This window comes from Pseudomyrmex gracilis, unplaced genomic scaffold (genome assembly GCF_002006095.1).
Source record: "Pseudomyrmex gracilis isolate BER0280 unplaced genomic scaffold, ASM200609v1 scaffold_237, whole genome shotgun sequence".
NCBI lineage: Eukaryota > Metazoa > Arthropoda > Insecta > Hymenoptera > Formicidae > Pseudomyrmex > Pseudomyrmex gracilis.
The window spans coordinates 204,126-218,990 of NW_018020821.1; the positions used below are offsets into that span (position 1 = coordinate 204,126).

Consider the following 14,865-nt stretch of genomic DNA (forward strand, 5'->3'; position numbering starts at 1 on the left):
ACTTTATAAGCTCTAAAAACAGAAACAAAAAAAAATATATATATATTTATATTTAATATATATATATATATATATATTTAAATATATATATATTTATATTTGTATAAATATATACATATATATAATATATATAAATTTTTGTCCTAAACATAGATTTCTGTTTTACGTATAGATTTCGTCTTTAAATCATATCGTAGAAAGACGAAATATTTTAACTTTTCTCTCGTTCCAAAATATTCTCATATGTCTTACAATTTTTACAAAAGATTTTTACAACTTTTTTGATATGCTCGACTTAACCATCAGCGACAATACATATCGACATATATTCTAATTATAGTAAACTTACTTTCTTTAGTGTAAGATTTATAATAAACATTCTAAACGTGATAAAAATATAAATGTAATTTTTCCTAGAATAAATACAGCAATGAAACAGTCCCTTGAAGGATTATCTAATATCGTTCGTAATTAGAGGGAAAAACTATAGCGCTAATCTGTGTATGTATAGCTTGCTATATATAATAATTACTGCGATAATTGAATGACGATAAAATATATTCTAGCGAATATATAAATAATTGTTCATCAATTGATCGATTCAATTAAGTGTTCTTAGTGTATATGTTATTTTTAAAATATTCGAGATTTGGAGATTTTAATATAAAATGTACTTTTACGCATGAGGTAAAATACTGAGTTAAATTGACATTATTTTTATATAAGATAATGGCAATAACTGAGGAAAGTTAATTTTAAAACTAAATCTTACTGTATTTGTGACAGAAAGATTTACCGATAATAAATTTTACTTGAAAAAAACAAAGCTCTTGAATTCGGCTACTAATAATAGATAATCATTCAAATAAATATTCGTACAAAACACTTGTAAAAAATTAAAATATCAACCAGAACATTCAGGATATATTTTTTTATATAAACATTTTATTACTTAATAATAACAGATAAATTGAGAAAACATGTTTCAATAAAAAGAGAGTTAATGTAAAAGTTATGTCTCACAACAATATATGTTAATATTTACATAGAAAAAAAAGTCAAAAAGGCTCAAAAAAGGTGACCTACAACACACCTTAAACAACTATATAAAATATTTGTATTATGCTCGAAAGTATAACGTGCGCGTACTTTGCTACATTTGTAAAAAAAAAAGAAAGTGCGTGCTTGTTGCATTATAAAGTCATGAGCAAAAGTCTATTTGTCAAGAGACAAAAGAATTGCAATTACTGACGCGGAAGATGATGTAACATTTAGATTTTTGAAAATAGCACATTTTAACTCGAAAATGAATCGGAAGCGTGCCATTATGCAAATAATAGATGCGGGATTTAATATAATGCGAATATTAATTTATGTGAATATGATATAAAACATAAGTTAGACAAATGTGTATGTATGATATGTGTACTAAGTAATGCGTACATCTGTAATCTTCGATGCATCATTTAAAAAACTGTCATTCGAAGAGCACAGTTTCACGTATATCTTAGACAATTTATAACGATGGACAGGCTATAATCGCCGATGTAGTGTTAATGGTTGTGATTGAAGCAGGAGAGAGAAACTCGTCGGAAACTGCAATAATGAACTCTCGGAAATTGCAATTATTTCCAAGTTAAAAAGGAAAGTAGCCAATATATGCCTGTCGTGTATCTTAAATTAAAAACAAAATCGTGCTGTGTTATCTTAAATCAATGTGCAAGTAAATGAAAGATTTGCTACCATATTGTATTACAAAATAATGAATGTTTGTAATCGTGGGTGGCCTATAGCTAGATGTGTGTTGAAACACAAATTAGTTACATATCTGCGCGATATGTTAGAAATTACAAAATAATATTGCCAAGAACGACAGCGTTTGAACGAAAGAACTGATTAGTTGTGTTGTGAAAAAGATGGCGAATAACAGATGACGAAGAAAGTTTGCATTTTAGAAATTTGTACTAGAAAATGTCTGTTATTTCTGTACTCTGTAGTATTGGATGTTTAGTTGAGATATGTAATTAATTAATAAATTAATTGATAATTTATTCTATGTACAATATATACATACATATATATATATGTATATATTTACATTTTGTTTTTATATCCTTTGTGACATTTTTGTTAATCAAAACTAATTGTATGTACATTGTGTGTTATAGAAATATTAGAAAATTACAAAGTTGCAGTTGATATTATTATTTAAAATTATAATTTCATCTTCATCTTGTTGTTATTCCTTGTTCGACAAATCTTCACGCGTACAGTTACAGTGCGGCTTTGAAAACGAACCCTTGCTTCCCATTTGAAATTGCACAAGTATCACCAGATACGTTGCCACTGTACCGATCAGCTGATAATCAGAAGGATAAAAAATAAAGAAAATAATGAAATTTGCATTAGAAGAGGAAGCGTTGCTCCTAATGTTGTTCCGAAATATTCTCACCGAATGAAGAAAACTATTATCGAGCGAGAAGTATCCGTTAACTGTGAATCGTATGTTGCGATGTAGCAGTTGAAGCGAAAATTGCTTGAGCTGTAACAAATCTACAATAAATGTTATTATAACGAGTGCCGAAAGAATTATATAATTGTCGTATGTGTATTACCTCCGCCTCTGCTTTCTTGCCGACCGCGCAACTTAAAAGGTCATGCACTACATTTCCTGTTTTCCCAATCTACAATAAATTCACAAGTGAAGTAACGCTACGCAAATTTTGTAAAATATTATTCACACATCTCGTTTTCTCTAATCGATAAAAAAAAAAAAAAAAAACAATATCCAATTAAGAGAGAAAAATGCTGAAGCCGAGCTTGCTGAATATATTATCCTACCTCGTTCGAGATCTTGGTGATTCTATTGGTAAGAAGACAAACGGGATAAATAAGAAATATTAACCAGAAGACGGTGTTACTAAAAATTTTGTACTCTAAAACTTCGTCAGACATCAATAGCGGTGAGAGAAGATAGTAACCGTTATATATGAGCGTTAGAAAGAAGAAAGTAATGCCGAACAGTATTGGCATTGAGAAGAATTCTGAAATGTTCTCGGAGATCTCGCATAAATGAGAGTGCGCATCTCGCAGCTTCAGTAGCTGATAAACGGTAGAATTGCTGACGACGACGCGACGCGTTCGATAAACTGATTGCGAATAAAGATCCGGCGTGCCGGAAAGACTTTGTATCGCTCGATTCACATCCGCGAAATCTGCCTGGATGACCGTGACCAGCAGGAAGTACTGCACCATCAGCCAGCCCACGTGAAACGTTGGCAGTATATCCGTCAGCCAGGAGACTGGACTCGAGTGAAAGGCCAAGAACTCGGTGATGAGAAGAGCGATCAGTAGAAAACTCTTCAGAAAACATACGATAAACAGAGTGAAGAAGACACGCTGTCGTCGCAACGGGGAGTACAAACGGTACAAACAGTCAATCTCGTGCTCGATATCCATTAATCGGTTCGCGATCCGCACCAAAGACTTCTGATCGATGCAGTAGTTGAGCAAAATCGCGCATATCACTACGCTACCGAGTATGTTTTGTAGAATTTCGATGCCCACGGTCAGATTTGATCTGTTTTCGTATTCCATATTCATCGTGTACGGTATCGACAGAAAGTTCGAAGCGATTATCAAACTGATGAGCAACGAGTTGTAGACCATTCCAATCTCGGAGTATTGAAATGTGCACAACCTTCTCTTCCTCTGCGTGACGATACGGTGAGCGAACGTAGCGAGACCGATGAACTTGAAGAATATTATCGATATACGGAGCATCCAAAACTTTCGATACGAGTAATGAACCGATCTTAGTTTCACTTTCTCTTTATTGATCTTTCCTCTAGCAACGCTGTCTTCATTTAGATGTCTGAAGATATTGGATATCTTATAAGCATCCGTGATAACCGTTTGCTCAACTAGATCAGATACGCACTTGTGATTATCCATAATTTAATGTGAACTAAATATCTTAAATTTTTCTTTACTGTATTTCATCCATTTATTCAGACTAATGCCTTCTTTCGTAACTTGGAATTTTTTATTTTTACATTTCATAAAAAGTCTATGTTGTAGTAGAAATCTGAAATATATTAGTACGCAACCATTTTTTTCGATTCACAGATTTCGTTACGAAATCAACATAAAACGAATCAATCGCTTTTTTACGCGCGCATGTGGTATTTTTCATTATAATTGGAAACATTCTATTTTCTCTTTATATTTATCTTTCCATTTGTTGCGACACCAAAATCGCCGTCGTTTACAATTCATGTAAAAACATTTGTAAGTTTAGTAAATCCATTTATGTAGCACTTTATTCGTGTGGAGTAGCACTGAGCACACATAACGAGAAACTCTCAAGTGTGCCGTTTCTCGTTAACATCATGTATGCAAAGTATGATTAAATATTAACTGTGTGAGAGTCAAAGGTGTGTAATAAAGGCTATAAAGTCAACACAATTTTGCCTTCATATATCGACCAATACCGGTCGTGCGATGAAATCAGCCGATTATCAGCTGGCGGATGCATTGAGTTACATGTTGTTAATAATATCCTGATACACTTGCTGGATTATTTATCGTCCACTTTTAGCGATATATGACCGCGATATAAATACGGAATACGTTGTTTTTTCTAACTGTAATGTCAGTTAGATTATCACAGTAATTAGTAAACGAGCATAACGTAAAAATAGATCTTCATGCTTGCGCTATATGATCGAAAAAATGACGTTTGTTTTATCGAGTATTTATTGCGCACAATGTTAATGCTTAATTTTAAACAAATCAAAATTCTTTTATTTAAACGAGATCCTATATTATTGTATAATAATTTAAACACGTTATTCCCGCATGTTTAGCAGCGAGAAAGAAAAATCTTTAACTTGTCTAACAATTGTTTTTTATCTGATCTCAAGTCATTTATAGAAAAATAATATTGTTCGTGCTTCGTTGTAATTCTCATTATTCAACATCAAAATGCACAAAAGAAAATACATATTTTATATTTTTTAAATAAGATGCGTTACTAATCTACATGGATTAATATGACAATATGTACTCGCTCGGGCGCGAAAATCTCTCTCTCTCTTTTCAATTTGTCAACTTACAACTCTCTTTACCGTTTCTTCACTTTCACTAACCCTATAAATTGGTTTCTCTCTTTTATATGATTTATTAAAACATGTTTGTACACACGTACGCATTTTAATATTTTCAGTAATTCTACACGTACCTAAAATGCCAGTTATATGATACAGTAAAGCAAGATACGCGTTTAGATTGTGTATTCTAGTAGTAGAATATCTATTCGACATATCTGTTTATGTAGTGTAAGAGCATATATGTTTAATGTACAAGCTTTGTACATATATGCGTTGCAAATCGAACATTTGCATCAGATCTCCTTACTAACCTTTGCTTTCATAAAAATAATTCAGTATTCAAGTATATTCTCGCTAATCTATATATTACAGAGATATTAATATTACTGTGTGTATGTATTGATACACATTCATATATAATACATATAAATACATAAAATGATATTTACAAATTTCAAATTTGATGCGTTTAAACATTTAATACATTTGATCTTTTTAAGAGGCAGAAGTAAATATGTGCATATAATAATCAAAAACATTGTTATATGTATGATCATAATAATGTGTTATTATATTAAATCTTTTTATTATATGTTTTTCATACAAATAATTCATACATATAATTTTTATTAAGATTTTACTTTTACAAATTTGATTTTTATCGATATGCATTATAAAAGTACAATTATTCTATAGTGTCGATAACATTAAATGTACATTACACTATAATTTAATTTAGCTTCGTTGAATCTAAAAAATAATTACAACACTTGTGATATTTTTTTCCAATAGATTAAATAATTTACCGCATTGCAGATGTTATTAATTATAAGATAAATTTAGTACTTACCAATTTCGAGCGCGTACGTAACTTGTTTGTAGTAATTGCCGTGTTTTCTGATGATGATGTTATATATATGTATATATGTATATATACTGTTTGAACATTTACTAGCTTTTCTAATTTGTACAATTTCAGTACGCGCGAGTGTGTGCGTGTGTGTATGTGTGTATCACGAGCATTTCATAATTTTACTGTAGAGCATTCATTTTAATCAAAATATTCATATTTTGAATCTATAAAGAACAATGTTATGGAAATATTTAAAGAAACATCAATGCGCAAAGAAAAACAATATCTTCTAAAAAAACAACGAAAATAAAGAGTTCTCTACACGTAATGTAAGAGAAAAAAACATACGTTAAAGTCAAATTTGTTGAATAAAATATTAAACTAAAAAAAAGTACCAAAGATTATGTCAGTGCTGTTAATTGCACCATCATTTTTTTCGCAAATATAGCATTTAATGCTAACACTAATAACTAGGAAAATAGTAAATAAGTTCTTTGTGTGTAATAAAAGTGTTTTTTACGTATTCTATATATATAAAATTTCTGCATGGCACTGACCGAATACACAAAGACTAGTATTTCAATACGCAACAGCAGTATAACTGTCAGGTATAAATACTTGCGTTTCCTTCTATTTGCAATTATTATGACAACCATTTACTCAACAATATCTGATAGTAAATATTTGTCTGATAATTAAGTTGATTGCAGATGTTATATCAAGTGATAATATAAAGCGTAATAAGAGTAATAATGTGTACCGTGTGGGGATATTTACTCACATATTCATCAAAGAAAATATAACACATCTATTAAGATATTAATCTTGACATTTGCGAAATTGATAGTTCATAAAATTATTTTATGATTTTTAAGACATAATGTCTACTATTTTTTATTACTTTAACATAATTAGTTTTAACTCTTTATCGGGAACGTTATAATAAACTCATAAATAACATATTCTCAATAAAATTTCTCTTATTATTAATTGCTTATCACGCTTAACGCATGATTACATATACTTATAACTTAGTATATGTGTGTACACATAATGTGTATATATACATACATTTATATATATATATATACATATATACACACATAGTGTAAACGCGTGTGTCTGTTTAATACAAAGAAAATATATATTATTAACATTTCGCCAAATAAAAAGTTAAATCTGCGAACTTTATCATTCTTTTATAAATGTAGACATTACATCTGCATGTGATACTAATTTCCAAATTATAATAAACATGTTCATTACAAAGAAAGAATAAAAATTTGTAATAATATAAAATATTGTTCGATGAATGTGGCCGATGTGTAAGTTATGAGTCTTTCGGTCTTTTAGTACCATGATGGTGTACCAGAGAGAAACAATATTATCAGATAAAGTTTACATATGTTACTTGGCTCCCTCATCTTTAAGACTCTCATTGCTAGCAGGCACTTCTGCTTCTACTTCCGTTTCAGCAAAAATTTCGGGCTCTGTTCTTCTTTGTGCCTGTGATATTGATTCACTTTCCGTTTCTGTTTTTGATTTCGATTTAGGCTCAGCTTCAACTTCATGTTCAGGTTCTGATTCTGGTTTATTTTCTGCTTCTGATTCTGGTTCTGGTTCTGGTTCTGCTGCTGGTTCTACTTCAGCTGGTACATCTATATCTGGATAACTACCACTTTCATCTGCTGTAGGTGGACTCTCCAATCTACCTGCATCTACATATCGCGAGTTTTTCTGTATTAAATGTTTCAAGAAAATCTGTCTCTCTCTCCTTTCTCTTTCCTCTTTTTTTGTTTTATAAATAAATAAATATATATACATATTCTCCAATTATCGTACATATAATTCTCATCTAGAAGTGAGCCTAATTTCTCACTATCATAATCATGGAATGATAGTGAAATTATTACCTGGAGCAGCAGGATCGGACATCAGTGAAAATACTTTCTCTTCAGACATATTTTTCGTTAATTCTTTGAAATGGACCACTTGATTCGAAAATGATTGCCAAAATGACTGACCCTCGGGTATGGTAAACATAGCCTGCATGTTTATTTAATAAGTACAAAACAAAAGATAATGTGTATAAAATATATATGTATACTATATATAATATTTATATTTATATTTCATTCTGAATTACTTTGAACTTGTTGTATATGTGCTCAGCTTTTTGTCTGATCTGTTCCGCCTTTTGTTTAAAAACAGCCTAAAACAAAAAACAATATATTGTAGCATTAAGGTGTTTTTTTAAAATACTTTTTCTGTGGTAGGATATAAAAAAAGTTAATAAAATAACAAAAACACTAAATAATATAAAAACGTAATTTGTTAATTATACTGAAAAAAATTCAGACAACAATATTGATGTATGTTGCTTTTCTTATTAATATAAATATATATACTCTTATTTTAAAATATAATAACATTCAGCATTATTAATTAAAAATTATTTTAGCATATATAGTCAACACAGATTATATTTCTACAATTGTTTAGTGTTTTCGTTCTTTTGACTACCTATAATGTAATATAAGCAAGTTTATTTTATACATACCCCTTCTTCTTCACTTAGTTTCCATTCTCCCAAATTGCCAACATATCGTCGCAGCTACAATAAGAAATAATCAGAAAAAAGTATTTTAATATAAAGAAAATAGATATTTTATGTATATAATATTAAAATTATTAAAGTACTCGATAATTGCTTACTCTTTTCACTGTTTCCACAATGTGAGGATGTTTCTTTAACATTAAAGGATCAATTGAAAGGGCCAAGATATTATCCATCGCTTCTAAGCATCTATCTGTATCAGCTCGATCTAACCCCAGACTCGATTTTATTTGAGCATCTAACTGTAAAAGCTGAGCTTCTATACGAAGCCATCTATAAAAAACAATGTCATATATACGTATAAATATTACATATATATATTACTATATGAAATTGTTCTAGATACAGTGTTGGAAGACAGCAATAGAATGAATCTAGCTAATAGAATTATTTCACATTGATTGTAGATCAAACTGTAAAATATATACGATTGAAGTCTGGTAATATTTTCTCTGTCACGTAGGTGGGATTTATTAAATATATTTCCAACATTGTTCCAGGAAAATAAACATTTTACAGATTTTCTATGATTAAGGTCAATATCAAGCATTAAAAACAGATGTAAAAAATATATTAAAAACTCATTAACAAAAGTAGATACACAGTATACAGTTTTTGTCACACCATCCATTGTGTCATAAGAGAGGTACAATATACAGCTTGGTCGACAGAGCTTTATTACTATCACATTTGGATTTCCACGAAAAAAACTTACTTTTTTACATCAATACTTTGTTGAATAATGGCTACCCCCTCGATTTCATTTTTCAAAATGTTAAGTTTAGAATTAAGAAATTAATTTCATCAAGATTAAGCACTGACTACCGCAAGGACGTTCATGTTGACAACGATAAAAAGATCATTGTATTCCCGTACACTAAACATTTATCTGAGTGTGTAAAACAAGCGTTCCACAACACGGATATTTTGACCGGATACAAGTGACCTTTAACAAGCTGAATTTAATTAAGATCCACAAGGATGATACACCTCGTCTTTCCAACAACAACGTGGTATATAAAATTAATTGTAATAATTGTTGTGCATCATATGTTGGGCAGACCAAGAGACAGATTAAAACAAAATTAAAAGAACATGTTAATATAATATTTCTAAAAACACTTCTCAACTTTCAGTCGTTTCACAACACCGTGTAGATTTCGATCATTCTTTTAATTGGGACAACGTACAAATCTTAGATAAAGAGCCGAATTTTTATAAGAGATTAATCTCCGAGACAATTCATATAAAACAACAGATAGGAAGGGCGATTACAAGGACCACATTAAGGACCTCTGTAGAAAAGGGAGGATAGCAGTGAATAAGGTGTGAGGACTGGGAGAGAGAATCTGCAGGAACGACTTTAAGAGAAGGTGGACACTCTTTAGATATCTAGTGCAAAGCGTTATGTCCTATGGAGTAGAAATATGGGGATGGGAGGAGAAGAAAGAATTAGAGAAAATTATGATGGACTACATAAGATGGGTATTCAGATTAGACTTTTGCACCCCAAGATATGTTNTACTGAGAGAGGTAGGAAAGGAAAAGATGAAAATTAGATGGGGTACTAGAGCACTGAGGTACGACATGAAGGTAAGGGGATATAGTGAAAATAACTTAGTCAAGCTGTGCAGCGAAGAGAAAAAAGAGAATGGGAAAAAGGATCAATATAGTAAAGAGAAAGAAAGGTATCTGAACAGAAATGGGTGGGGAATAGAAGCTTTTGAAAATTTACTAGACTCGAATATAGAAGTAGATATTGAGAGGATGATAATAGAAAGAGAAAGAGATATACAAAAACAGATACAGGAAAGTCAAATAAGGGAGGCAAGATACAATAGTAGGTATAAGGAATTGTATAAAGAGGAGGAGGGGCCATGTTATCTGTAAAAAGAGAGGCAGAAAGAGGGTGAGAAAGGAGATCGAGTAAGAGCATTAATAAGAGTAAGATGTGGGAACATGGAGGAAAACAATAAATACTGGATAGAAGAAGGAAAGAGAAAGTGTATCTTCTGTGAGAAAGGGAAGGACAATATAGTACATTATGTGGAGGATTGCGAGACAAGTAAGGAATGGTTTAATATACTAGGCAAAGACAAGAGGGAAAGAATTGAAAACATATTCGATGATAAGCTAGGAAAAGAAAAAGGTAGGGTTTTAGTAAGGCTGTGGAAAGAAAAAGAAAAAAGACTCAGAGAGAAAAGGAAGGTAGAAAAAGAAAACTCTAGTCAGATGGTGGAAGAGGAGGAGGAAAGAGAGGTAGATTAACTAAAAGGAAGAACTAGGAAACGTATAAGGGCTAAGGGTAGAGAAGAAACTAATTTAACTAAGATAAGATAAGATAAGTTAAGGTATATAAGATATATAAGAAAAACAGAGTAATATAAGATGATGTAATATATGTAATATATGTAATATATGAAATATGTCCGCGAGGGAGGAATATAAGAGGGTGTGTGTGCAAGATAAGATAGGGTAAATTAAAACCAAACCAAAGCTGTGATACTTTGTATGTTGTAAAGTATATATTCCAAAGGGTAGGTTAGAAATGAGAAGGAGAGAAGGGATTAGACAGAGCAGGAAGGGTAATAGAGATAACATGCGTACGCAAAAATAAGATATGTAATAGGATAAGATATATGTAAAAAGAAAATTGTAAGAAATGTAACCAAGTCCCCTTCTTGGCCGTCAGACTGAAGGATTAATAAATATATAAAACAACAGCAACATGGTCTCAATTTAGTTACAGACACTGAACTAAGCAGTTCCTATTTTGATCTCTTAAATAAGATGTCTTCATTTAAATCTTAAATACAACGATCTCTCTTATTCCCCTCTACTACTTATTTATATAAATATGTTTGTCTCTTGACTTTGTCCAGCATTTGACTTCTTACTGCTGACTTGTAAGCTTCTTTCAATTTTGTGTATTTTATTGTGAGGTTCTGTACATATATTCACTGTGACAATCTTTCAGATTATTTTATGATGTGACATAACATTCTTCTAACACAAGGTATGCGTATCCACCTACATACGACTTCAAGACAACCATTTTTTTATTATTTTTTGTACTAAGCGACTGAAGATGACATCCGTGCATGTCGAAACGTTTCGCACCTAACATATACTGTGTATCTACTTTTGTTAATGAGTTTTTTTAATATATTTTTTACATCTGTTTTTAATGCTCGATATTGACCTTAATCATAGAATTTCTTTGTTTTTACAACACGAGCGAATTATATTTTATCTTTTACAGATTTCTTTATGTACCTTAGTTTGTATGTTTTACGGTGGACAGCTCCGTCTTTGGAGAGATTTTTCTCATCTTCTGGCACGGGTACATTAAAATCTAAAGAATCTTTTACTTGTTCAGGTAAAATCTCACCACTCTCTAATTGTGCTTTAAGCTTCATAGCATTTCTAGCGGTTGACCAGTCCCATTGCGCTCGAGCTTTCTCGCTTTCAAATGACTTCGGCCTGTTTACATCAAGTTTAATGCCTACATGTTCTCCAGCGAATGTACGAGCTAAGAGAACTCGGCTTGACGTATCAGAAGATGTAGTACTTGATACTATAGTACCATCTAGTATCGGTCCTTCATCTACATTATTTCTTTCTATAAATTAGATGAATAATATTTTCAAAACTAAGTTACTTACAATTGACACAAATAGAACACTATCTACAAGTACTTACTTTCAATAGCAGCTCTTTTTTTGTGTATTACATTTGGTGTTATCTGATGCTCATTAGGATCTTCATTTTTCGCTTTGCGTCCTCGTCCATGCTCTAAAAAAAAACTTACATATATACACATATATATATAAAAAAATAAAAAGTATGTAAATATTATTTTTACCTATATTAGGTTCGGTTTCGTCGGAACTTGAAAAATCTGCAAAACGTTTTGGTTTAATTTTGCGTCCACTGCGACTAACAACTTCCTTAGGTGATTCTTCCCCTTGCGAATCCAAAGCTTCTTGTTTAGATATATCAGTTGAAGCTTTTGCTCTGCCACGTCTCTTCTTTACTTCTGGAGTATCTTGCTATCATTTTTAAATTTTAAATAAATGTTAAAATGTTTTTATACATATGTAAATTCATTAAAAACTATATTTAAAATTTACACATGGAAATGCAGCAAACTTCTGCGATTATATACGTATATACGTACGTGCATACATGCATACATACATACATACATATATGCATATACAAAATGTAATGTAAGAAACAATCGCACAAACTATTTAATCTTCAAAACAGCTTGTCAGCAGTTCCTCAATCTCTTTTGGAGTATACTAGTCTCAATAACTGTTTTCTCAAACAGTATTGTCAGTATGTATTAAATACTCCATTAATATGTCTTTAAATATATAAGCATAAAATATTGCTTACAGAAGTGTTAGGCGTAGATGTAAAAGGCTTTCTCTTTAAAAATTTCTTTTTGTCTCCTTCATCTATTACTAAAGAACCGGATTCAATGTCACTATCTGTAGCACTAACAGTTGGCAGATCTGCTGCTGAAGCAGCACCTATAGACAAAATATCATCTAAAAATAATTTAGAATATGAAACAAAATCGTATATGTGAATGTTTTTGTTGTTTAAGCACTTATTTAGAAACATTATTATGAAAATAATATCAGTACCTTTAATAGCAGCAATATCATCCATAGTTTTATTTCTTTCATTTTTAAGATCTTGTTCAAGTTGTTGTATGCCCTCATGAAAGAATTTTCGTCGATTTGGTTTGCCATATTTGTCTTTATTTTCAGTATAGGAATAAAGCTCCTCAACTTTGCAAACAGCTCTGAAATATAACAATAAAAATAAAACATTTATTTAGAGATAAAATATTTTTTATGCTACTGTTGTATACTTAATTAATCATGAAATATTATATATATTTAATTAGTAAAATTAGATGAATTTATAAAAAATTAACAATAACATATTACTTACGTTTCTCCTGTACCATAAAAGAAAACACTATATCTGGCATTTTTTGAATTTGGATCATTAACTTTTTCAACCTATATAAACAGAATAGTTAATTAACAGTTGTATATATATATATATGTAATATTAAAAACAGGCAAAATCACAAATGTATTGTGTCTGTCATATTAAAAGAGAATGTCAAAATATTTATATACAATTATGTATATAAATATACAAGATATATATATTTTTTTTTTTGTTCTTTCTAATTTATTTATCTATAGAATGTAAGAAAATAAGTGCTGATAATATATATTAATTAGTGTGATGAATAAAATACAACTTAGTAATTTATTGTTTACTCCATAAAAATCCCGCGCTTTTCTCTATTTCTAGAAAGAAACGCAATCTACGTTCATGCATATAAAAAACACGAGCGCACAATTTATGTTATAGATAAGGATGTGCTATTTCTCTTTGTCGTCATCGTAATCAGACTTTCGTGGGGAAAACATAATAACGTTATATATATGATATCATAGATCAGAATTTGTTGCTTCATCGAGATAACACCGCGTCTTAGCGCACGGACTTACCCTAGCTGGCCATGGCGGATAACCTCGAACTTTGGCAAACACCTTGTCACCGGTGAAGAACTTCTTTAGCAGCTTCACCATGACTGTGAACAATCTGCGAATCACTATAATTCGAGATATTCTATCTTATATTCCACGCTTGTCGAATGTTGCACCAACAGTACAACCAAGTCAATCGCGAAGAAACATCGCACAAAACACCGCGATGTCCGCCATTTGCACGTATGTAGCGAAACATGCACGACGCGACGCGACGCGACGCTCTGATTCGTTGAGGATTCGAGCTGTTGTGTTGTACACAAAGGCTGCGTTCCGATATTCACTGCTGGTACTGGAAATCTATAGCACATGTGACGTGAATTATAGATTTTTAGTACTGGCAGTGAACATCGAAACGCATTCAAAATGGGTGCGTTCAGACAACTCAACAGTTGCACAACGGTTGAGAGATAATCACTTCTGATTGGATCATACTTTTGGAACCGCATCAGATTTTGAAGAATAGTCCTATCATAAGACAATTTTTAGCGATCGTATGTTACATATACCAAAGTGTACCAAACTATAATTTGAAGTCACTCGAACTATAGTTTGGTACATTTTGGTATATGTACACAACGCGTCACTGAATCGCGGAATAGGCGCGAGGATCGGGGGGCAAGCGGGGCGGTTGCTCGTAGCGCCAATGAGCGCCGTGCGAACTAACTAGTAGCAATCGGTTGTCCACAACTACGTCGT

General features: G+C 31.4%; 2 protein-coding genes across 5 annotated transcripts; both read right to left on the minus strand.

Moving 5' to 3' along the window:
• Nucleotides 1-2,132: 2,132 nt before the first annotated feature.
• On the minus strand, nucleotides 2,133-4,049 carry LOC109859094 (putative gustatory receptor 28b). 3 transcript variants are annotated; one of them, XM_020436991.1, is made up of 4 exons: nucleotides 2,842-4,049; nucleotides 2,616-2,684; nucleotides 2,453-2,542; nucleotides 2,133-2,359 (listed from the first exon to the last, which is right to left on the minus strand). In XM_020436991.1, exons 1-4 carry the CDS (start codon nucleotides 3,952-3,954, stop codon nucleotides 2,240-2,242), a joined length of 1,392 nt encoding a protein of 463 aa, XP_020292580.1. In that variant the 5' UTR covers nucleotides 3,955-4,049; the 3' UTR covers nucleotides 2,133-2,239. The 3 variants fall into 3 exon arrangements, with proteins under 3 accessions (XP_020292580.1, XP_020292579.1, XP_020292581.1); XM_020436992.1 differs by having other exon boundaries at nucleotides 2,269-2,359; nucleotides 2,453-2,553; XM_020436990.1 differs by having other exon boundaries at nucleotides 2,133-2,542.
• A 2,708-nt stretch (nucleotides 4,050-6,757) lies between these two features.
• Nucleotides 6,758-14,378, minus strand: LOC109859097 (PC4 and SFRS1-interacting protein). Of its 2 annotated transcripts, none has more exons than XM_020436998.1 (12): nucleotides 14,128-14,378; nucleotides 13,553-13,623; nucleotides 13,240-13,400; nucleotides 12,986-13,122; nucleotides 12,447-12,633; nucleotides 12,284-12,376; nucleotides 11,858-12,203; nucleotides 8,680-8,854; nucleotides 8,525-8,578; nucleotides 8,111-8,176; nucleotides 7,878-8,010; nucleotides 6,758-7,682 (listed from the first exon to the last, which is right to left on the minus strand). In XM_020436998.1, exons 1-12 carry the CDS (start codon nucleotides 14,206-14,208, stop codon nucleotides 7,372-7,374), a joined length of 1,815 nt encoding a protein of 604 aa, XP_020292587.1. In that variant the 5' UTR covers nucleotides 14,209-14,378; the 3' UTR covers nucleotides 6,758-7,371. The 2 variants fall into 2 exon arrangements, with proteins under 2 accessions (XP_020292587.1, XP_020292586.1); XM_020436997.1 differs by having other exon boundaries at nucleotides 12,986-13,140.
• Nucleotides 14,379-14,865: the final 487 nt, after the last annotated feature.